General features: G+C 36.9%; 2 protein-coding genes across 2 annotated transcripts; both read right to left on the reverse strand.

Moving 5' to 3' along the window:
• Positions 1–549: 549 nt before the first annotated feature.
• On the reverse strand, positions 550–9,180 carry rad51 (RAD51 recombinase). The gene is made up of 10 exons (XM_056269230.1): positions 9,068–9,180; positions 8,151–8,245; positions 7,928–8,065; positions 5,951–6,068; positions 5,778–5,869; positions 2,912–3,006; positions 2,725–2,838; positions 2,512–2,641; positions 764–885; positions 550–688 (listed from the first exon to the last, which is right to left on the reverse strand). Exons 2-10 carry the CDS (start codon positions 8,238–8,240, stop codon positions 565–567), a joined length of 1,023 nt encoding a protein of 340 aa, XP_056125205.1. The 5' UTR covers positions 8,241–8,245; positions 9,068–9,180; the 3' UTR covers positions 550–564.
• Positions 9,181–10,674: 1,494 nt separating this feature from the next.
• adgrg11 (adhesion G protein-coupled receptor G11) lies at positions 10,675–20,750 on the reverse strand. Its single transcript, XM_056269458.1, has 10 exons — positions 20,568–20,750; positions 20,349–20,483; positions 19,257–19,364; positions 19,124–19,166; positions 18,425–18,529; positions 18,133–18,247; positions 17,007–17,272; positions 16,334–16,421; positions 13,788–14,083; positions 10,675–11,122 (listed from the first exon to the last, which is right to left on the reverse strand). The coding sequence occupies exons 1-10, from the start codon at positions 20,718–20,720 to the stop codon at positions 10,977–10,979; spliced, it is 1,455 nt and encodes a 484-aa protein (XP_056125433.1). The 5' UTR covers positions 20,721–20,750; the 3' UTR covers positions 10,675–10,976.
• Between the last annotated feature and the right edge of the window lie 4,304 nt (positions 20,751–25,054).

Consider the following 25,054-nt stretch of genomic DNA (forward strand, 5'->3'; position numbering starts at 1 on the left):
ACACTTGCATTTCATTCCTTTTAAAAAAAGATGAAGGTAATTCATATCATTCCTCGTTTTTTTTACATTTAACCATGCTGTGAAATTAAGTATTTAACCGTCTAATCGATTACGTTTGAAATGAAGTGAATTCCTGAAATATGACAATAAAATTCCACAATTGTCTCTCAGTATTTTGCTGTCCCCCCCCCCCATCTATTTTAATGGTTCAATCCTCTTTTGGCACATACATTCAAACAAACACACTTATTAGTTTAACAGATAAAACGCTTTATGAGTAGTTTTATGTACAAGAAAAAGATTCAGTCCAGACAAAACGCACAAATAACAAAAGCTGTAAATAACAAATAAAGAGGTTGACGTCACAATAAAGAGCAAATAATTACACCAGCTCAGATCCATCAATCTGCACATATGTAAATAAACCATGAATTTCACTCTTCAAGGGTTCATTCTTTTTCCAAAGTATAATTCCAGACTAAACACATTTTAAAGGAGTCTTTTCTCCAGCTGATGGTCTCGTATGGCTCACAGCAGTGCAGGTTTCTCTGATCTAAGCAAGTTTCAGTCTTTGGCATCTCCCACTCCATCAGCATTAATGGCAAACATGGCCTCCGACTCGGGCAAACATGGGGAGTCGTAGATCTTACATATCCTCGTCTCACCTCGACCCTTCCGCAGGTATAATCTACACGAGAGACAGACATTATTAATCTATAGAGCAAGTGAGCATCAATCGACACCATCCACTGCTAAGTTTTACCGAGTAGTCGATGCGTGTGCCAGAATGTTTCCTCCAATCGGCTTCTTGGGATCTGCAGAAAACATGGCCGCTCCGTCCACCTGTGCTACCACCTGGTTAGTGATGACAACGGCCACGCCAAACTACATACGAGACACAACACACACATATCCATGAGCTCACGTCATATACAAGACACTAGTGAAGGACTAGCTGTGAAACTTAATTTTTTTTAAATTGTTAATTTATTTTTCAAAAATGCAAATTGATAAAACACTGTTCAAACTGAAAATATGTCAAACTTATTTAAACAGTTTAATGTTTAAAAGCATAGTTGAAATGTAAATAAATAAAACATGTAAAAAATAAGATATTAAATATCCAATTGAAAAGTAAAAAAATGCTATTGGACAGTTCAAATATAGGAGCAGCCAATGAATACAGGACACCACCTAAAATCAGTTTTACCGTAAAACTTAAAATAATAGCCGAGTCCCAAATAGACGCCTGTCTCTTTTACACGCCTGGTGTGGCTGCAGGTTTGGGTAAATAAAGGCCAGTCTCAAATAGAGGCCGGGTCTGTTTTTTAGACAGAAGACAACATGCTTGGCACTCTGTTTTTTAGACGGCCGCCAAAGCACATTTTTGTCCCTCCAAAGCCTTTTTTTGATCGATGAGTGATGTAGAATAGAATGACTGCTGCGCTTGACAGGGCGCGTTACGAGCAGAGAGAGAGAGAGAGCGCCCCGGCCGCGCGCGCGCGCACTCTCACGTCTTCAAACAACACGAGCGCTGTCTTGCTCTCTCTCCCTCGCGCATATTAATCAAAATCAATTGGCGCGATAGTAAAAGGTCGGAAGACCGCAGTTTCACGTGGAACATTTGGAGATTTTTAGAGATTAGAGACAGGCCTATACACTCAATGAACAACATCTCAACACTAAATTATAAAGGCCTGTCTCATATAGACGCCTGTCTCAAATACAAGCCGGTGCAGTTCGACGATTTGGGTAAATAAAAGCCCGGGCTACTATTTGAAGTTTTACGGTATATATATATATATATATATATATAAAATATATATTAATTAATTATTGTCAAGGTTATAGTTAACTAAAATTAGAAACATTAAAAACAAGTTTGTTAACAAACCGAAAATTATTTTTCATTCTTAATTTTGTATTTTTTTATCTAGTTTCCAAGGTAACATTCCTCAACATCTTTTTTTAACTTTATGTATGAAAATAAAAAAACTGAAATAAAAATGATAGACAAAAAAATGGTAACTGTACTTAAAGCCAATTTCAGATGTAACAAGGAATTTGCAAATATAATGCATTTGGTTAAAGAGAGATATGAATGAGAGATATAATGCATTATAATGTACATTATGAATACCATTATAATGAATTATACATAAATTCTTTAAGTGTTACTAAAAAAAAAAACTAATAAGGCAAAAACACAACTAAATTACTAACGTTAACTAAAATTTTAAATAAAACATTCAAAATACAAAAAAAAACCTAATAGTACTATAATAATACTAAAATAACATGCTTGGCACATCTTGTGGATTATACTGCATGTTATACAGCTTCTACAGGGTATTACTAAATTATTTATAAAAAATATTTAAAAATAAGGTTTATAAGGTAAAACATTATAAAAGATACACAAGAAATTATTATAAAAGCGATTTAAAAAAAAGAAAGAATTATGACAAAAATCCTCTTACAGATTCTGCAATTTCTGAAGAGCTGCGTTACCTCATCGGCGAGACGGAGCAGCATGCGCAGAAAGCGTCCCAGATGCCCCTGGCGGGCGGACAGCTCTCCTCGTCCAGAGTAATCTGTCCTGTAAAGTGCAGTCGCGCTGTCTACGATCAGCAGAGCGTATCTGAAGAGAGATTGAGAATATTTCAGCGCGGCGAGCGGATGGAAGCAGTCTGGAGTCAGTTTCTGGCTGGATGTGTGCGTTACCTGGACTCCGTCATCATAGCGGAGGCCTGAAACAGCAGCTGCGTCTGATGGTCTGTGTTGAAGGCCCTGGCGTACGCCACATTATCCAGCACGTCACTGCCCACCAGCCCGTACCTGACAGAACCAAACACACACTTCAATGTTTTGCACATATTAGATTCATGAGTGTTTGGAAAGCGGCTCTGACCTCTCCGCTACAGCCAGCAGTCTCTCGGGACGAAAGGTTCCTTCAGTGTCGATGTACATGGCTTTTCCTTCCCCACCGCCCTGATCTATGGGCAGCTGAGATGCAAAGTTCATGTTTTAATAAAGATAAAAGTGACTGTTTACCAGATTTACATGGTTATTGAGTTTAACAGGGGTTAAATACTGGATATAACTTTGCAGAGTTATGTGATTTTATCACATAAATCTTAGCACATAAAATTCGCTCTCGCCGCCTAGCCAACGACGCCGTGGAAAGATACGTGGACGCTCTGACGTAGATTGAATGCTTGGTCTTTTTTAAAACTGTATTTAAAGGGGCCACAAAGCAAACAAGCATGTCGATCGTTATTTTTGCAGACTGACCATAGGGTATAAGTTAACCTCATGGAATCTTTTAAATGTGAAAGTAATAAATTGATCGATGGAAAGAACTTATATTATAGTGACATGTTTGCTAACTAAATAAACCAATTAAAAGCCATTTGTGTGGTGTGGCTTTGTATTTATTGTTAAGTGCTAATCTAATTTGCATTCCCGCTGAAAAACATGCGTTCTAGCGCGAAAATCTTGCCTATAAATAGTTTTGCGCGACTTCTTTTCAAATTCAAATGATCATCCTCTCCTCTATTTTGCTTGGGAACTAAGGCCATGCTTAAAAATATTCTTGTTTGCCGTAACCCGACCGACCCTGTCAAATTAGGACCGACCCAATTATTTATTTTTTTCCCCTTTTAGTCCGACCGACTTGCCGGTTGTAAACTTGCATTAAGACCGACCGATTTTTTTTTTACTCTTCAAACAACTAATACAAATGCAATAAAATAATATACATTTATTATAGTAAGTATTGTGAATATAAATTGCGTAGGCTACGTTCTTTCTTTTAAATAAAAACCCGTGGCGTCATCTATTATGATTATGTTTACACCATTGGTTTACGCATGTCACACTATGGCCTGTGCGTTGGCTTCGTTTCATTCACTGTCAATGGTTCGCGCTCGGTGATGATGGCTGCGGCGCGGCTGCTTGTGAAATACGTCTGTATGAGCCTACATTTAGTCGCTCATTATTCGAAATTCTTAATGGTCAAATAGGGAATCGATGTTAACGGCCTTTTCTCGGAGCCCGTCCAGCTCGTCATGACATGCCCACCGCGAACGCGCGTCACACAGCAACTGCAGGCTCTGACAAACAAACACACATAAGTGTGGGAAGCCAAAAACACCGAAAGGGGGACGAAACGGCGCGGTGTGTTACAGAGTTCGCGCTGCGCTGACTTGTAATCTGCGTGGCTCAATGGACCGAGACGCGCGAGCGCGACAGACTCGACAGCGCAGGAGAAGTGTTTGCTTGCGCCAGCCAATGGTCAGAGCGGCGCGAATTAATCTCACCAGCGCCGCGCTGACCAATAAAACAGCACATCCCATACCGAAATGTACTAAATTGCACAAAAGAAAATCGACCATTCCATAATATGTCAGGACTACTTAATCGGCCTATAGTTTCCTACAATGCGCCTAGCTATTTGACCACACTGATTTCTGTTAATAATAGCAGATGTTTATGGGTCAAATCTCTCACTCTCTCCCTGCAACTTTTTGTTACCCTCCTTTCCTGCCCCTAGACCAGAAAGGGGGCTTGTAACAGTATGGGTCAAATGTAAACGAATGGTGCCAAACGCGCTGTTTTATTGGTCGGCGCGGCGCTGGTGAGATTAGTCATTTTAATTTATTTGTTTCCCTCTGAAAATCCACTTTCATTGAAATCTAGTGGCTCCTTTTTTTCTTTTGATTCTGCCTATTTTTTTTTCCAAATGAATGCAGCTGGAATTAATGCAATAAATATGTTTTTTTTTTTACAAAGATTTCAAATTGTTTGTGGTCTATAACCTGTATCAGAATGAGGTTCGCAATGGTGCGCCCAAAGGCATGGGGGTTGAAGACCCAGTCAGTGACGTCACGATATGCAAATTTGTTTAAATTCATACCGACCTAATCACCATGACCAAAATTATCCTTTTTTTTTTTTACATTGAATCTTGAAAAAAAAATATATAGACCTACCTACCGACCCTTTTTTTTTTTTTTTTGCTGTTACTGCAAACCAAAATATTTTTAAGGATGGCCTAATGTGGTTGGAACCAAAGTTTACTTGACTGCGTTCCCTGGAATCCTCTCAAACGGAGCACTTCTAAATTCCGATTGGTTGCCGCCGAACCGCGTCATAGCTCATTACCATAAAGTTGACCTGACTTCAACTTCTCCTCGCCGCCCTCGTTGAAAATAAATGGCTTGCGGCCACTTTGACGCTCTCGCCGGCAGCGGTGTGAACGCGCGGTTAAGCTAGTCTCAGACTAAAATGCATGTTTGAGCTGTTTTAACTGAAAGCAACTTGCACTGGCATATAATGTCAGTGCCATTGTTTTTTCTAAGGCATGTTTATAAAAGCTACTTAGATGCCATAATTGAACTAAGGCCTAATCATGGCTTATATAAGCCCTGTCTGTGAAACCAGGCCTATAATTTGTAATTTATTTTAAAGAATTTTTAGCATCGTTACTCTATCCTTCAGTCACATGATCCTTCAGAAATCATTCTAATATGCTGATTCGATGCTCAGGAAACATTTCTGTTTATGATCTATAAAATTTTGAAAACAGTTGTGCTGCTTTATATTTTTGTGATAACTGTGATACATTTTCAGAATTCATTGATTAATAGAAAGGTCAAAAGAACCTTTTGTAACATCACAAATGTCTTTACTGTCACTTTTGATCATCCTTGCTGAATTCAAGTATTAATTTTTATTTATTTTTTTAAAGGAGGAAAAAAAAAAGTGTGTGTTACCTGGCAGGTGACGGCCAGTGTGTGACACAGCTGCGTCTTTCCAGTGCGAAACTCACCAAACATCTCAGTGATGGATCCCGTCTCGAATCCTCCTGCACAACACAGACAGAGAAAGATTCAATCAGGTGATTCAGTATAAAGTGTATTATTATCTGACTGTGTCAGTGTCTCACCCTGCAGGAGTTTATCAAGCTCTTTAGATCCTGTGGAGATCTGGATGATTTCAGCTCTGCGCTGGTGGAACTCAGTCGCTGTGGTGAATCCCATAGGAACCATCTTAGCAGCCTCTGTCTGTTGGTGACAGAGTTTGAGGTTTGTACAAATCACTAAAATACAGAATAACAGATAGCAATGGCCGTGTTTCCACTGTCGGGCCAAAAGCGAGCATGCTAGTGTGTGTCAGGGCCAGTCGTGTTTCCACTGTCACTTCTGGGACTTGATCTGACCTTTTCGGGGCTTCCTCAGAGGGCAACGGCCAGGGGTTTTTGGCCCGCCGAATACCTTGGTCCAAATCGGACCAACTGTTTACCCGAGTCAGGAGATGGTCAACACAGTGTTATCGTACCAGGCTACCAGCTAACTTTAACATTTAAGACATTTTAAACAATTTCCAGCTCAACTCACTTTCGGACACCAGCGACTGTTTGAAATAACCTTCAGTTGCGATTCGATGGACTAAATATGTTAACCATTGTGATTATAAATACACACATTTATTTTTTTCTAGCGTTAGTCCCGCTCATTTGCAGGGTCCACTTCATCTGAATTATCTGCACACACATTGGATTTGGCACAGGTTTTACGCCAGAACTCTTTCCTGATGCAACACACACTCCTACGACCAATTTGACATGTCCAATCTACCTAACCATCACTAAACAAATAGAGCAAGATTAGACTTTGGCAATTGTGGTTTTTATGTGCGCTGAAAAAAAGAGGAAGCGAAAGAGGAGAATATGGATGCGGTTATAGCTAGGGAAATGAGGCCAACTTGGCATGCCAATTTTGCAAAAGGAGCTTGAGGTAAGAAGTTAAGTTTTAGCGCCATGTCAAGTTGATCAATACACTATTTCATGTTACATTTTTATTGGCTAGTCAGTAGACGTAGGTCATAGCAGCAAACACACTGTGAGATATTCATGCTAAATTTCAGGAAATGATCACAGGCCATCTTTAGTCACGAGAACGTGACAACGGCCGTCTTTGAACCTCTCTTTTACGACCACAGAAATCGCCACGATTGGTCTGTGACAGCTCAAAATCAGACAATATGTACCAGGCATAAGACAATGTATGATTGCATTCGTGGATTTATTTGGTTTCATCTGTCTCTTCCCTGTGCCTTTGTTGATACTGGACTAACGCATCCGCATACATTATACGATGTGTCCCAATTTACATAATCATGCACGATTCTATGACATTTTGTAGTATAAATACTGTCGCAGCTTTAATTGTGTAGCAGAGGGGCTGTCAGACTCAGACGTTGAATGGCAAAATAACCTTATAAAAATTGTATATGGTTAAGTACATAGTGTATGAGTACGTTGTGTATAAATGCATAGTGTATAGTCACATCATTTGGGACGCAACTATAAATGACATATACTCTGGTTAACTGGTATGTTTTCTGTCCGTGAGCTCCTTCAGTTGCTTTGGCTAAAAGGATAACAGTATCATGAGACGGGAGAGATCGCTTAAATCTCCTCAGATCACATAATTTCGCAGAAAATTTATAGAAATGCTCATTCTTTATAAAGAAATGTTATGTAAACATGAGATTTTATAAAAAAAATTATCTTAATGTGTAAGCCTTTGGACTTAAAAGCCTTAAATTGAGCTGTTTTGTGCATTCCTGTGACCACAAATAAATGGAAGCAGGCGCGATTGAACAAGTATGTGTTAAGTCTGTGTTAATTTAGTCTTTTTATACAGTTTTCAGTCAACTAGTCTCATGCTGCTAAAATGGTGGGGTTTTGTGACATCGTTCTACGAAGACGTGTTAAGGGTAGCGCTGTGGGGCTACTGAGCTCCTGATTTTGGCCTTGTGGCTCAAGGTATGAGGCTATTTGCCCACGCCTGGCACGTTTTAGCCCTGGCTCGCACTGTCCCGGCAGTGGAAAAACAGCTAATGGTAACCAAGGTCTCACCAGGATCTTGTCGGCTTTGGCTTCGCTGATTCCTTTGATGTGCAGCAGCTCTTTCTTGGGCGCGTAGGCAACGGCCTCCACGGTGTGAAAACCACCATCTTCCAGCTTCTTAATGTCACTGCTGCTAATGCCACACTGCTGCAGAGAGATTTACAACAACATAATCAATAAACATTTCAACTTCAAACCGTGTTTGTGTTTATATCTGCCACAGCAATCGTACCTCCAGACGGGAAACCGGTTGTGGCCCAAAACTTTCCTCTTCCTCGACCTCACCCTCCACCTCCACCCGGGATGCGTTCCTCATAGCCATATTTACTGCTCCAAAACACATTACACTTGTATATTATTATAAACCACTTGTGATGCTTATAGATTAAGACTTCCTAAATTAATAATACACATTATCATCTTAAGAAATTGAGTGAAAAGCTGTACATTTACATTTAAACCAAACACTTACATAGTTGTAAACGAATGCATTTATTAACACCAAATCAAGGTTCAAACTCAACTTGACCAATGTTTTAATTACTTTTCCAGGCGCTTGTGACAACTTGATAATGATTTACAAAATTTACTTAAGAAAACGACAATATTATACATTTTTGGACATATATGAAGCTATTATTTGAAATACCTAACGTTACATATATTAATAAGCTAACAACACATACAAATACGTACAGTGATGGTATTAGATGGTAATACCACAGTACTTTGATACATAGCATAGATTTAACATAGTATTCCAAGGTAACGTTGCGTCTGATAATACTATTAAAAGTACCATGGCAAGTTATTACAATCGGACACAGCAACGTTACTGCTATCAAATAATCAAAAGCACAACGCGCAAATTAACCAAACTAATGCAACGATAATCGATTATTTGTCCGTTAAAAATAGTAAACTATATTTCCCCACAGTGTAGGACATTCATTTAATCAGTCCGAGTCTGATGTGTTTAAAAAACCCCACAGAACACACACACAACCTATAGCGCTCTCATCGACATAAACAATCGACATAACCATGTTCTCACACAATAGTTCATATAAACGTGTCAGAGTAATCTTGTAGATGTGTGATTATTTCATTATTTAAATCTTTAATATCGTTATTGTTTTTGTCACTCACCCGTTGTTTCTGTTGCTGCTGCTCTGTGCTCAATCTGAATTTTCCCGCGTGCCGCCGTCAAGCCACGTCACCGACGTCATGACGCCATCACGTCAACGATGTTTCATAACATCACAATTTTTATTTATTTTTGCACACCGATTTGTGAGGGCATTTGAAATAGACCTCGCTATTCGAAATGTTTCCCCCCCGGTTTTGTATCCACCTTATTCCTGACAAGCTTACTGCGTTTTGAATTATGGGCGGCACTTCCGGTTTGGGGAACTTCCATTCAAAAAGACTGAAACGAATCATTTCAAATCATAAGGTTGCCCTACAAATAAACCTGATCCGTCAGTTTGACTTAATGAGCAATCAGTTTTCTTTCATGTTTTATCTAAGAATAACATGAGAATAACGTAAAACTTGGTATTTTAACGTGACATGTTATAACAAGAATATCCATAGTAAGAGCTCTGCATTCTTTTCCTCACGATTATTTTCTTTTTTCCTTTTGAATTCCGCTGTAATAGTATGACAAAGGTCAACACATACTGCACATTTGTGGTCTGTTCTCCCGATTTAATTTACTATGCATACCATTAATAATTCACTGGGATCCTCTCCAAATCCTCACGTCTCTTTCCAGGTTTGGTTTCACGGGTAAATACAATTTATTATCTGTCAAAATGACTGAAATCACTTTAAAATAGTATCACGTAATGCTGAAGTAAAACACTTTTTTATTAAGGCAACGTTACATAATACAGATCACCACAGTGATATTTAACCGACCGATTTAGCTGTGGAAAGTTGCTTTTGAGATTATTCATGGTCTGTTGAAAGTTAGCTTGTTGATGCTTTTACACTTTTAAATGTCCTTTTAATGTTCAATGGTTGAAGGGTGAGTAGAATAATGTAATGTCATCGTAAAAGGTTTAAAAATCTATTATTGCGTCCATAGAGCTTAGTCTTTCACTGATTGTTTACATCTTACCGGAAGTTACACCCATAATTCGCGCAAAGCGTCATGGGGCGCAGGAATACTGTGGATAACATCAATTAATACTAACAGTTTTGAATTTCGGGCTACCAATATCATATATTATTTTAGAATTAAACCATTGTGATTGATATAGTTTCAAAAGTCTGTGAAAATGAAATAAAAACGCAGGGTTCATAGTGTAATTATTTTTCAGGGTTTATGTTTCTGATCATCAGTAAAACATGTTAGCGCAAACACAGGCAAAGGCATAAAGTTAAACATGTAGGGCTGTTATATCAATAGCTTATGTGTGAAAGACTGAAAATATAACAGCCTATGGTCTGCATTTCTACATTTATGCATTTAGCAGACACTTTTATCCAAAGCCATTAACAAGAGTAACAAAGCAATTCATCAGGGAGCCAACAATATTCCAGGTCTGATTAAAAATCATAACAATTTCCTACTACTTTTTTAGTAGCCTACAGTAACTTGCCCCAGAAAATAAACATGCAAAAGATAATATACAGTGTAAAACAAGTACATCAGTAGCATTGCATTATAATGAAAACCTGCTACTTTTCTAGCAGTCTCTCTAAGAAAATGTTTAAGTTCAGTCATGAAAAAGAAACATACTATAGGAGATGATTATTATATTATTATTCAGCAGGGTTGTGCCCCATTCAGAACTAAATTGGATAGTCTATAAAATTCCAGTTTAGTTCCTAAAGTGGAATTGAGGTAGCAAACAGGATGCAATAAAGCGAATATCTCTTCCTGTGCGCCGTCAGCAATTCAATTCAAACTCTTAAAAATTCAGAAATCAGAAATAGCTACATATGTTGCAGAAGAACTTTGCATTGAATTCACTATAATACTGCAAATGAATGTAAGCTATCTATAGACAGATATGACATCTCAAATGCACAGATACAGAGGCGACAGTCAGATGGCCTTTTTGTCGGGTGTTGGTGTTTGGTTGTCGTATGGGTTTTCTGTGTGGGTCTCTTCAGTCATATCGCTGTCTTCTGAAGGCACCGAGTCTCCAAAGAGGCTGCTCGTTTTCATGTAATATATGAACAAGAAGAATCCTATAAAAACACAAGCATTTAATACAAGATGAATGGGATATTATTTTTGCTTTATTTATAGCTTTGGCTGTCAAGTAATTTTCTAAATTTAAACGAAAATAAAACTGAAATAATTTTATTTGGGCCAAGGGAAAACTGTGTGCTTGATGTTGACCGTGGTCCACTTGCTCCATATGAAACTCAATGCGTTAGAAATCTGGGCTTTCTATTCGAACATAACCTAAAATTTGATAAACAGATCAGTACTGTTGTAAGATCATGCTTTTTTCCATCTTCGCCAACTCTCTAAAGTGAAACCTTTTTTAACCAAGAGTAACTTCCAAACAGTGATCCATGCTTTTGTTACATCACGTTTAGACTATTGTAACTCTCTTTATATTGGTGTCTCTCAGTCTTCCCTCTCCCGTCTACAGCTAGTGCAGAACACAGCTGCTAGACTCCTCACTGGGACCCGCAAGTATGAGTCGATCACTCCTATCTTATCCACACTGCACTGGCTACCTGTCAAATTTAGAATTGATTTTAAAATTGTATTATTTGTTTATAAAGCATTCAATAAATTGGCCCCTCAGTACCTGACTGATCTACTTCGCCCGTACACTCCCTCAGAAGTCTGAGATCTAGCGATCACTGTCTACTCATCGTGCCTAGATCTAGAGTTAAAAAAACGAGGTGATCGCGCTTTTGCAACTGCGGACCCTAAACTTTGGAACAGTCTACCTCTCCACATTAGATTAGCCCCGTCTGTTTCCTCCTTCAAATCTTCTTTAAAGATATATTTATTTTCTTTGGCCTTTAACATTTTTTATTCTGTCCTGTACGGCACTTTGGTCAGCCTTGGTTGTTTTTAAATGTGCCTTATAAATAAATATTGTATTGTATGGTATATTATGCATGTTTTATAGTATAATATTAGAATAATGGGTCAGCAGACATAATTCCGGTAGACATTTTCTTGACTGAATTTTAAAGAACCCCAGTTAACGGCCACTACTGTACTGTAATATAACATAATATAATTAACAAAATAATATAATATACCGGTAAAATAATATAATATAATATAATATAATGTTTAAGAGCTCTACAGTTATATGAACGCATGTTTTAGCCCATGTCTTTCAGCTTTGAGATTGTCTATATGCTATATTTTAAAGTGCTTCTATTATTCTTTTTTGAATATTACCTTTCATGTAGAGTGTAATATAGTAGTAAAATGTAAAACGTCTGCAAAGTTTTAAAGACCAAAGTGCACGACAAATAAAGTGATTGTCTTCCAAAAAAAAGAACAGAATCTAAAGTGCTGAAACGAGTCGTTATGATTCCAGTCTCACTTACTGTTACATACCTATGTAACAATGCAACACATTTGCATAATGCCCGCATATGGTCCTCATTGGCTGACTGCGACCGACGTCTACTTTGACCCTCAAACACTGAGCTGAGACTGGAAGAGTTTGGTTTGTGTGTCGACATGTTGGGAGACTGTTTTCTGCGCTGCGAATCCATTATGCTGCACTTCAAAAGGATGAGGACTAGTGCTGGATATAATAAGGAAAAAACTACAGCCATTGTCGTATCACTGTGTACAAAGCCAGTCTACGGAAAGCCTGGCCACTCCCTCTTCAGTTCTATTGTACCGAATTTTGGTTGTAGTTCCACCAGAGTTCCACTGGGGGCGATCGTCCGAGTGCAAAATGAATGGGAGTCTACATGGAGCTAGACGGCTAAATTTGTTTCTTTCACCCGATTGCCGTTGAGAAATCTCAGATTTGAATGTAGGTTAAGCACGTTCAACATGGGTTATAGGTCGAAAAGTGAATGAACGAGTACTTTTGTCCTTTCGATTTTTTACAGGTTGAGTTGTTGTTGCTCATAACACGCTAGCATTCTGCTAATGGACGCTGATTGGTCAGTGAAGGACTGATTACGACCAGAGACACCGCTTGATGGCATCGTGGCATCCGAGGCGGGACCAGAATGTTAAAGCGGACTTAACTCTTCTAGCACGTTTATTTACCTGTGTCAGCTGTGTTGTCGATGCCTCGAGAGAAAGGAAAGTGCAGAGCGCGGAAAGCACCAAAGTGACTGCAGGATTGCCGTATAGCAGGTCTCCAGTCGTACGATGTGTTATGACGTCATTGACATTTTAAAAGACTTTTTAAAGCAAATAAGTGACTCTAAAAAATCTAACACCCAGTAATCTGTAATTTCTTTGGATCTCCTTTCGAAAACAACATTCAAATTACTAGACAAAAAATTATATCCTGAGAAAAGTGGATTATGAGGGGTATCTCCATAGACCTCCATTCATTCTGCACTCGTCCTGTGAGCGCCCACATATGGACCCAGAGTGGAACTGCAACCAGTTCAGAACGCGGAAGTTTACTGGGAGTGAAAGCTCTCCCCATATTAGACATTCTCTGCTGTGTATCAAGCGCTGAGGAAGAGCTGAAATTCAGATATGGTAATGGACGGTTGGTTTCCGACATGCGCTATTAGTGGTAGACAAATCACAACAGACTGGGCCATCTGACCAATCAGAGCAGTGTAGTCTCGCGGAGAGGAGGGGCTTAGAAAGACCGAATCCTTGAACAAATTGTTTTCAGACTCTGAGAAATGTATGCAATATATGCATTTAAATTTTCAGCAGAAAAGCTCTCACCTTGGAAGGAGTTTAGTATGGTGAATATGTAGTACGAGGGCAGAACCAGACTTCCGTAGCTGAAGAAAGTGAAACTCCAGGTGAGTCCCAGCAGACAGCAGAGGCCGAGGATGGTGGTGATGTCAAAGGAGGCGGTTCCTGAGCGCTTCACCGCTGCAGCTTTGTTAAACTTCCTCACCTTCAGCATGGAGAGCCATCGCAGCACCACGATGCTGGTGCAAGAGGTGAAGATGAAGACGAAGCAGTAAAAGCCGATGTTCACGACGTAGTGGACAGTGGTGTCTAAAATCCAGCACCTGTGGAGAAAAGAGTGCAGATGGTTAAAGTTGACTAAATGACATCTGTTTATTATTGCTCATAACTATTTACTATTTAAGTGAATCATGAAAAATATCTAAATTTGATTCCTGACCATTATTTTCCACACCCACAAAGTTTATTTGATTGACTAAATTTAAACCAAATCTGATTTTTATTTTATAACTTAATAGAAAGTAAATATTTTCCCACTTTTTTAAGCACACCTGTTTAACTGCTCATTGACACAAATATCTAATCAGCCAATCATATGGCAACTCAACGCATTTAGGCATGTAGACTTGGTCAAGACGATCTACTGAAGTTCAAGCTGAGCATCAGAATATGGAAAAAAGGTGATTTAAGTGAGTTTGAACGTGGCATGGTTGTTGGTGCCAGACGGGCTGGTCTGAGTATTTCAGAAACTGCTGATCTACTGGGATTTTCACACACAACCATCTCTAGGGTTTACAGAGAATGATCCGAAGTAAAAAAGCGAAATAATCAGGGAGCGGCAGTTCTGAGGGAGAAAATGCCTTGTTGGCATAACATATCACGTCACAAACTGTCTCAAATCTCAATCCAATAGAGCAGCTTTAAGATGTGCTGGAATGGGAGATTTGCATGGATGTGCAGATTATATTTCTGCAGCAACTGTGTGATGCTCTCAAGCCAATATGGAGCAAAATCTTTAAGGAACCTTGTTGAATCTGTGTCATGAAAAATTAAGGCAGTTCTGAAGGCAAAAGGGGGTCCAACCTAGCAAGGTGTACCTAATAAAGAGGCTGGTGAGCACACACACACACACACACACACACACATACTGTATACATTTATATATATATATATTATATTGTTTGACATTTTTCTCACACATTAAAAAGATACTCTTAAAAAATTAAGTTCCAAAAGAGGGTTTGTGCAATGATGTGAAGATCCATTTTTGGTTCCCAATAGAACCTTTCAGTGAACGTTCTCAAAATATATTTTTTTTCTTAGTGAGAAGAACATTTTAATAATCTAAAGAAAGTGTATCCACTTTTGGGTTCCAAGGATGTGTAAGAAATTGTTGTCTTTTTCAAACCAGATTCCACTCCAAAAGTATATTTTAGAATGAGCTCATCCCCAAAATGTTATATCGTTTCTCCACCGTTTGGGTTGATCACATCCTGAGCAAATGGTCATCAATTGTAGAATGTTATGGGTGTGGGACACCGAGAACCATCTCAGACAATGGGGTGTCTCTCAACTTCATTTACATCAAGAGTGGTAAACTGTAACAGGATAAAAGGTTTGGGATTTGGATGTTCTGGGTTCATTCTGAAGCCGGTGAACCCAAGGTGCTTTGTTGACTTTGCCACTGCTATGCTGTAATAAACTTTAGCTTTGAGATCGTCAACGTCCTCCTCATCATTTCTTCTAACAGATGTTAAAGGTTCTTCATGGAATCATCAATGCCAATTGTTATGTTCCACGCGTGTGTGTGTTATGTTTTTATTATTCTGTGCACGTTGGTGTATTTATCACGTGTTAGTCGTTATGCTCATTATCCTCTCTCTGTCTTTATTCACCCTATCATTTATTGTATATAGCACACATTATTATTTGACTGGATTCAGTGGCTTTGGCTTATGGAAATAAATTCCAGTTATTTTTTCTCTTCAAAATGAGTCTGACATGTGTTTTTCCACCACACGCCACTTCCAGCAGTATACTCAATATATAAATGTTGCGGTACCAGCCCTGGACCCATAACGGTTCGTAACATTAAATGGGGGCTCGTCCGGGATTATTTAATTATATTTTTCCAGAGATATTGATTACTGCTGGCGTGGTTGGTGGAAGGTCCATGTCTGGGTTTTATTTTTTGTTTGTTTGTTTTGTTTTGTTTTGTTTTGAAGAGTTAGTGTTGTATGAGGCAGAAATTAGTGTGTGGGTTTTAATATCTTAGCTACAGAAGTTAGTATGGCTGATTTTGATTTAGAGACCTTTGTGAGTGCACCTACAGTGGAGCAGTTAGATAAATGTAGGAAAGATGATTTACTGTGTTTCGCTGCTCATTTTCAGATTGCTGTTTCGAAGCAGCGGCTTAAAAAAGAGATTAGGTCTACTGTATCCCAAAAGTTGGTGGAACTAGGTCTCCAAGTACATCATTTTTTAAGAGTGTAGGTTTTCATGCATTTCATTATACAGTGTGGCTGCCATTATATTTTAAGAATAGTGTTTAATCATATTTTGGGTCTACTTACATGGTTACATTGCTTGCGTCCGTCTGTATGGTCAGTTCACCATATTTGCCAAGGAGGAAAATGATACTGACAACAAAGGCAGGAGGAACTGAAACAAATAGTTGACAATGCAATTGTGGTATAAGAATCAATAGTCTGGATAGAGGATTAGATCAGTCTTTAGATCTAGATCAGATTTAGTATTTTATCTATACATATGACATGAATTCTATGTGGATTTTATATCCCAGGATGATGATGATGATGCCAGGATGTTGCTATTATGGTTAAGGTAGTCTGAGTGGTTGCCTACTGGCCCACGTCAAAAGCCTTCAAAGTTTATGGGAATTTTGCCAGTCAAAATTGTGCATCTGATCATAGGCCACATACAGGTGAAACTCGAAAAAAATTAGAATATTGTGCAAAAGTTCATTTATTTCAGTAATTCAACTTAAAAGGTGAAATTAATATATTATATAGACTCATTACATGCAAAGTGAGATATTTCAAGCCTTTATTTGTTATAATTTTGATGATTATGGCTTACAGCTATGAAAACCTTTTCACAATATTCTAATTTTGAATTTGGGGTTTTCATAAGCTGTAAGCCATAATCCAGCGCCAAATATTGCTCACACATTTTCCGAGTTTCACCTGTAATTCAGCATGCATATGTCAAGGTTTTTGAACTCACCCCACCCAACCACAGAGAGCTTGAGGATGTAATGTTTGATGACGATTGAGTGTCTGGCCATTTGCAGGCAGAGGTGTAAAGCCTCCACCGCAAACCAGGAGAAACTGGCTAGCAAGCTGTAGTGCATGAATCCAGCCATGACCCTGCAGGCGTTGGGGCTATTCGCACGTGCAACGTATTCATTAGTCAGGAAGGCCAGGTTGAGCAGAAACAGCGCCAAAAAGAGATTCATCAGCACGTGGGCTGAATTAGTGGCCTTCGCTTTCCTGAAATGTAAAATGCATAAACGAAATTTGTATTTTGGATCCGTGCTTTGTGAATTAAAAATGTTTCAGGGTGAGTTGCACAACTAAGGATTAACTTTGATGATACATTTACTTTAAACTTTAAATCTTTGATCCTGGTTTTAATTTAACAGTTAACAAGCAGGTAGTTAGATCGTGCTGCATCCAAATGACATACTTCTGCTTTAACCCTTAATTTGTGCAATTCACCATATTCTGAGTTTAGTACAAGTCAAGCTCAAATCACAGCACTTGTGGCTTCTTGTTGATCAAAATGGATTCATTCATTTCCCACTTTTTTTTTTTAAGTTACAAATCTGGGTTACAGTGAGATACTTTCAATGGAAGTGAATCGGGCCAATCTGTAAATGTTAAAATACTCAAAGTTTACAAGATGTAAACAACATGCATGTTAACATGATGTTAGTGTAAACAAAATTGCTTATTAATCTTTTCTGTGTAAAGTTATATGCAACACCTAAAACATTCACTTTCACCCCATTCACTTCAATTGTCAGTGCTTCAGCGTAACATTTGACATGAATCCAAGGTCAAAAAAACACTTTACTTTTCTTGTAATATACATTTCAGCATCACGTTTGCTCACAGAGTCTGAAATGGATTCAGTCTCTCTAAACCCGTCCCTTCCGAGAGCCTGCTCTGCTATATTACACATTACATGAAAGGTAATACCTACAAATCATCAAGAAATTTAGAGGAAACATAATGATTTTTTGGAAGATTATTTTGTTATCAAAATGACGCCACAAATGTTGTCGATTAATGAGATCATATAGGGGATCTCACATTTGTGAACAGTGGTACAGAGACTCATGTCTCACCTTAAGAGGAAGTGAATAAATAGTCCGACTCCCAGGAAAAACATGGAGAGGCCGCAGCCGATGTACGTGATGTAGGTGAGAGCGACAAGGTCAGCTTGGGGAATGGGTAGGCCTACTGGAGGAGCCTGTATTAAAACATCGTTCAGTTACACAGGTCTGCCTGAAAGTTTGCAATCTTAAGATATCAGTAACCACAGAATGTAGTGAAATAAATAAACATAAATCTGAAGGGGGCAGTAGAGAACTTATAATGTGAGTCAAATTTCACAGATTCCACAAGGACACGGAGAACATACCATAAGGACAGCGAAGAAAGTCAAGTGGCTGCAATCACATATTATATTATTTCCATCAGGAATAGTAGTACACCCTTCAGTTGTCCAGTTTGGCTTATTTCCTGGTGAAAAGGAGGGACTGGTTAGTTTTGAGTTGATTTAGAGAGAGTTAATGAATGTTAATTGACATCATGGCTGATTTATGATTAGAAATTAACATCCATGCACCACAGCATAGCTTGAAATATTCAGACTCTTAACTAGTTCTCTATATTCCTTTAAGCCTTTATCTTGTAAGATGTACAATTTTCAATTGTATAGTAAAATTCCATCAAATTGAATTGAATAATGCTTACATATTATGAATTAAGAATTTTAAAAGAGTAAAGATGTTTAATAAAACATTTTGTGTGAATCTTAATGGAACAAGGGAATGGACCATAGTTTATGTGATTCATATTCATACATTTTAATATTTAAAAAAATTGTTTTATGAATACGAATCACATCCCTTCTTCTATTAAGATTTAAATAAAGTGTTTTATTAAGCTCTATTTTTTTTAAACTAATTTAAAATTCTTAATATATATATATATATATCCATAGAGTATATCAATAATAATATATTCTTGATATACTGTATGGATATTTATCATATCCATATTCCCTTTAATTCAAACTATTTAAATATATAAAAACACAAAAGCATTACAGACCGCGTCCATCCCATGAGTGACAGACAGGAGTTCCCTTCATGTTCTGCAGAGAAATAAATAAGACATTTAGAAAGTAAGATTTAGACTAATTTAGAATATTAGAAAATACTTTTTTCCATGCATCATACATTACCTCTTTATTGCTGAAGACCAAACTGATGTTTTCAGTCAGATTTGAAATTTGTGTCCCCATTTCGATTGCATAAACTTCATTCCCCAAAACCGTACTGTTGTTTTCATCCTTTAATAAAAATGAAATGGTTTGTTTGTTGAATTGTTTTTTTTTTTTATTGCTGAGAAACAGAATCAGGCTTCTATATAGAAACATTCATTTCTATTAATGAATAGATTAAATAAGATCAATGTCAGAAGTGAAACAGACATTTAAATGTTCAGGATACTCAGGATTTGTATGCCTACAAATTTTTTATTTTATTTTAAGCCATACATTTTATGAATACATTATTATTGATGATCTGTTTGCAAGAAATCTAGTTTCATCAAAATCACTCATTTAAAAGAATGTCTTGTGTTATGATGCACGAGTTAAAATCCTTTAAGCGCAGTGTAAAACTTGACAAAGCCTAGTTTTCAGGTGTAGCATGATAGAATCACTGAAAGTGCACTATAAACCTTTATATATCTTTTGCAATATAAACATAACTCTCTCTATATAAGCATAAACTCGCTCAGAAAACAAAACGCAAGCCAGCCTTTGTAGTTAAAGGGATAGTTCACTTTGAAATTAATTTTTGGTATGTTTTAGCTTACCTTAGCATTTATATCGTTTTTACCTCTTGTAACCACAGCCACGTCCAAGTGATCTGAGGTAAAAACGATATAAATACTGTTCGTTTTCTCACACAAACCGCTCGTTTCGTGTCTTAGGCCATCAATGTGTACTTACATTTACGAGTCATTAAATCATGTTTAATTTGGACTTCTCTGTGCATGCTCTTTGAGGAAGTGACCATAGACCTGCATTATATGACTGACAGACAAGAACGGTTTGACCTAAAAATATCAAAATTGAAACTACTGTGGAAACAAAGACACCAACATCTTGGATGCCCTTGAGGTAAGCTAAAACATACCAAAAATTAACTTCAAAGTGAACTATCCCTTTAAGCATTAATGCTTGTGTATTACCTGTGAGTACGGCATGAAATAGGCCTAAGCTTACATTTTCCCGTATACAGGAATTGAAAAATCAAAGTTTTTATACCTTTGACATGTTGGGAAATCTGAACACACCCAGAAAAGCAATTTCTGCACGTTTGTTGAACGCTTGTTTTGTGGCTTCCTCTGGAATAGTGAGAGCGTTGGAATAATCTTTCAGTATGGAAAAATCATCTATAACCTGTAAACATAAGGCGATTTCAGGTACACGTTATGTTCATGCAGAGCTAAACAAGATGTGTATGTTTGTCATCTTTACACTTACTCTGATGCCTGTTTCTGCAGAGTAGATGAAAGCGGACTTCTTGATATCAGACACATTTTGAATTCTCTTTAAAACCCCTGTAACGCTACCCATGGAAATAGATGCTATGGTCATGTTCCCCATGAGAGGCAGCAGACTGGTGAGATTTTTCATGGCCTCACTGAGCAAAATACAAAATGATTTGTGTTTTTGTGATAATATCTCTGATGTAAGAGAAAACGGTACAATTGGTACAATTTACAACCATTGAGACACTACATAGAGGGTTAGATGGGATCAATCCCTTGTGACAACTAGCCCCGGTCTCCCCTATTTAATATGGATAGAATTGCTTATCATGGAATGAAAAAAAAAAAAGATAAAAAAAACCCTCATGTATATCCCTTAATTGCAATATTAGGTACAGCAAGTTATTATGGAAACCTTCTGAATATGGGTATTTATTTTACAATTTAACCTCTGGGGTCTTTCATTTCAGAGTCACACTCAGGACCTTCGGGTCCAAATGGGCCGGAAGGGTAGGATTAATATTTATGAAAAAAAAACATATATATTTTTTTAAACTTGTTTTTTATAATATTTTTTCTTTTCTTTTTTGGTGTTTTGAGATAATTTCAAAAATAAAAATGATTTATAATTAATATTATTGAAACAATTATGACCCATTTTTTCCCCATTGAATATAATAGATTTTTTTTTTTTTTTTTTTTTTTTTTTTTTTTAAAGCTGTATTTCATTTTAGAGTCAAGCCTAGGCCTCATGAAAGCAATTTTTGAAATGAGATGGATGCCATCTGGTGGACAAACTGAGCATTTTAAAAATTCAAAACCCATATGTAATCTGAATTTATTAGTGTGTATGTGTATAAAAGTGTGTTTGTGTGTGTGTGTGTGTGTGTGGATGTGTCTGTTTTGCACTCTTGATGTTTTATAGATTCACCCCTTCACTGTTGTGTGCTTTTTTTCTGGATCGTGGCTGATTTGTAGATTGTACGCACAAAAAAACTCTGTATTTTCACATTTTTGCCAATTTCCCATTCATTTCCTATGCGGGTCCATTTGGACCCGAAGGTCCTGAGTGTGACTATTTTTTTTACAACCACTTAGACTATTCAAATCCTGTCCCCAATTTTTTTGGGTGTTCATATACCAAGTACCAACAAAGTCACCAAATTTCAGACCATTCCGATAAAGCTATGATTTAAAAAAATTTTTTATTTAAATGCTTCGGGTCCATTTGGGCCGAAGGACCCCAGAGGGTTTTAAAAGATAAACTGATAATAAACATTGAGTAGACTTAAATCACATTTGTTTCAAAAAAGTACTTACGCAGCTGCTCCAGCATCTGTCTCTCTTTTATTAGTATCATTAAATAGCTTTGACATTGCTGGGGGTATATCTTTGATTTCTTCCACCTTTTGAAAAGGACTTCCACACTTAATACAAGTTGCAGTTCCATTATCAATCTTAATGTTGTTCTTTTTACTGTCATCACCTGCATCATCATCTGTGTAAAACATAAAAATGAAAAGAAAACAAATGAAGATGGAATGATTAAAAGCAATACAGCATTGTGGGTAAATGGCACTTTTAGCGTGTTCAAGAACGTATTAAAGCAGAAATGTCTGATTTATGAAAATAGGCATATTGAAACACGCTCTTACCCCTACAGCTGGAATCATATTTTGCCCTCTCACACGCCTTTGTGGGATTCAGGCAGGTCATACTACAATCTTACATACACAACACACATAATTATAGTATATACAGCAGCTGATGACAAATACATATTTTAGATCATATTTAGACTGTTTGGATAATACTTACTTGTGACTCGAGTGTTATTTGAAAGGGTCCAATTAAAACCTTTAATAAAGAGAACAAAAATATGCTCTTAACAGAAGTTAAGAACTGCAAAAGACCAACAACACGCTTAAAGTGAATGAATGTAATTTCAGTAAGTCATTTTGAGGAAAACTTTCAAGCAACACTACAAAGATAACAAACTTCAAAACTAAACGGTTTGTAATGATCCAAGGGAAAATCAGTATGTGGCATTTTGGCCTCATTTACGTGTTGTCATCAGTGTTGGGGAAGTTACTTTTAAAAGTAATGCTTTACAATATTGAGTTAACTCTTTAAAAAAACGAATTGCGTTACTTTTTATGGTTGTACACTTGTTCACACGATGTGACTACAATTGCATTCCTGCAAACCCAAACAATTTAAATACCAAGTGTTAGCAGTAATGAGTTTTTGAGAGTAATTGTGAACGGATAAACCAAACTTTTGACTACCTTTTAATACTTTAGGTTTTTGATTTTGCAAGTTGTTCCGAGTGAAAATATTTTGTCAAGTGAAGTTAACTTCAACTGATTTATCTTCAACTTCAACCAATTCTGTGCTCAGTGAATAGATTATCATGTAAATATTTTTTTCACCTACACTCAAAATTTAAGGCTTTTTTAAAGATTTCCACATTGCAATTAATAGTAAAATTCCATCAAATTGAATTCAATAATCCTTACATATTTGAATTGAATAATTGATTAAGGCTAGTTCAGTTTCATATCATAAGGCACTTAAAATAGAACACAATCTGGATCAATTAAAACTGGATCAATTAAATGAATACATTTTAAAACCTTTTAAACCATTTTTTATCATATATTTCAAGCAATATGAAATCATTCACCATCTGTAATCCATTTGGTCCAAGTGTAATTGTTGCAGGTGCCTTCTATTAAACATTGAGGTGATTTAATTGATCTGCTTATGTTGAGTTTGTATGTTGAGTTTTCTTTAGATAAAGACAAACCAAAATCTGCAAAACAACAGGTTAGAAACCAAGGTTACTCTGGGCTCAAACATTTTTTTTTCCTAAAGAACATTTAGGTTTTCATTATGGATAGTGGCTCTAAGCAGCTCATACAAACAACCAAGACAGGAAAGGCTACTTTCAGACCCACCGCTGCTGTCTGTAGATGGTGAGGTTGTATTTTCTTCAAATGAAAAAACAGTGATGTTGAACTGTTTCCTCCAAGCTGAAAAATAAAAACAACAATGTGGCCTTAAAATCAATTCACCCCATCTGTTTGCATTTAAATGCATGATCTTGATCTTATTGTAAAAGATCATCCATGCACATGATTTTTTTTTTTTTTAACCTCGTAAATTTTAATAAAAATATCATAACTCAGTCTTTGGCGAAACGACAGACTTCTCTAAAATTCCTTTCAAGGATATATACTGTATATATATATATATATATATATAACAGTCTTTTGCTGCATCCGGAATTTGCATACTCTCTGAGTAGGTACTTTTGTTGATTAAGTACTTACCATTACAAAAGTATGTTCTATATAGTATGAATGTATGAAGCCTTTTACTTCCCATCCTACACTCTTAAAAGGAAAGTCTTCGGTCAAGCGCTTTATATTTATGGATTTAGTTTTAATGAATTAATTTAATTCTATATAGAACTCTATTTTTAGGGTGAACGTTTTTTCTTTTTCATTAATCCATTACACTCACATGTACATCACAATACGGAAGGAAAGGTTTGTCCATTTCATTCATTACATTGTTTTTAGAGATTATTACATGCAAAAAAAGAAAAAGAAAAGAAAAAAACAAACATTTTGAGGAATGTTTAAACATGTAAGTATCTCCTCACCTGGCAATCCAGAATAATTATTACACCAAGTATCAGATTGGCTCTGTGATATGGTCAAGCTATCACCTATTTAAAGAACAAATGATAAACAATGTAGCAACCAAAAGTAACTTTCAGGTTACATAATAGAAACATTTACATTTAGTATTTTACATTCCCATTTGAATCACCTTTTTTCATGTAACCCATGAAACCATCGGTACCGAGTATGAAGATGCCCTCCGCATCGTTTCTGTTGCCTGAATCGGACTGAGTTGAGGATATTATGTTTTTAATCATTTTTTTCTTAACGTTTATATACCCCTGATTGTTCGAATCCTGTTTTGCAGATATGCAGAAGAGGGCAGATATAAGCAGGAGACCACAGATGTTCCACTTCATCCCTGACAGGATTTCCAGGATCCTCAAAAACATCTGATGAGCTGCAAAAAGAAAAGTGTAAAACATCAAATGTTTTTTGTTGTTGTTGCTTATAGACAACAAGAACAAATAGAAAACAAGAGTTATCTAAAAAAAAAGGATGAAGGATTTTTCCCTGAAATCCCTGAAAGGATTATTGTTATTTATTTATTTTAACGTTTTTGCACTGCCAATGTCCAATAAGATTAAAGACCAGAATAATTTTTTTATCCTTTGAAAAAGAACTGTCCTAAACAGAGAATCCAACATCACATTCTCCGATACAGTGTTATGTAATATTAAGTGAAATGCCATAGACCTGGGATAAATCAACACATTAACTCCCAATTCCACTGCAGTGAGGGATATGTACATTTAGCAAATACTTTTATTCAAAATTATTTAAAACA

Source organism: Rhinichthys klamathensis, unplaced genomic scaffold, assembly GCF_029890125.1.
Source record: "Rhinichthys klamathensis goyatoka isolate OS25496 unplaced genomic scaffold, OSU_Roscu_1.1 h1tg000281l_1, whole genome shotgun sequence".
Classification (NCBI taxonomy): domain Eukaryota; kingdom Metazoa; phylum Chordata; class Actinopteri; order Cypriniformes; family Leuciscidae; genus Rhinichthys; species Rhinichthys klamathensis.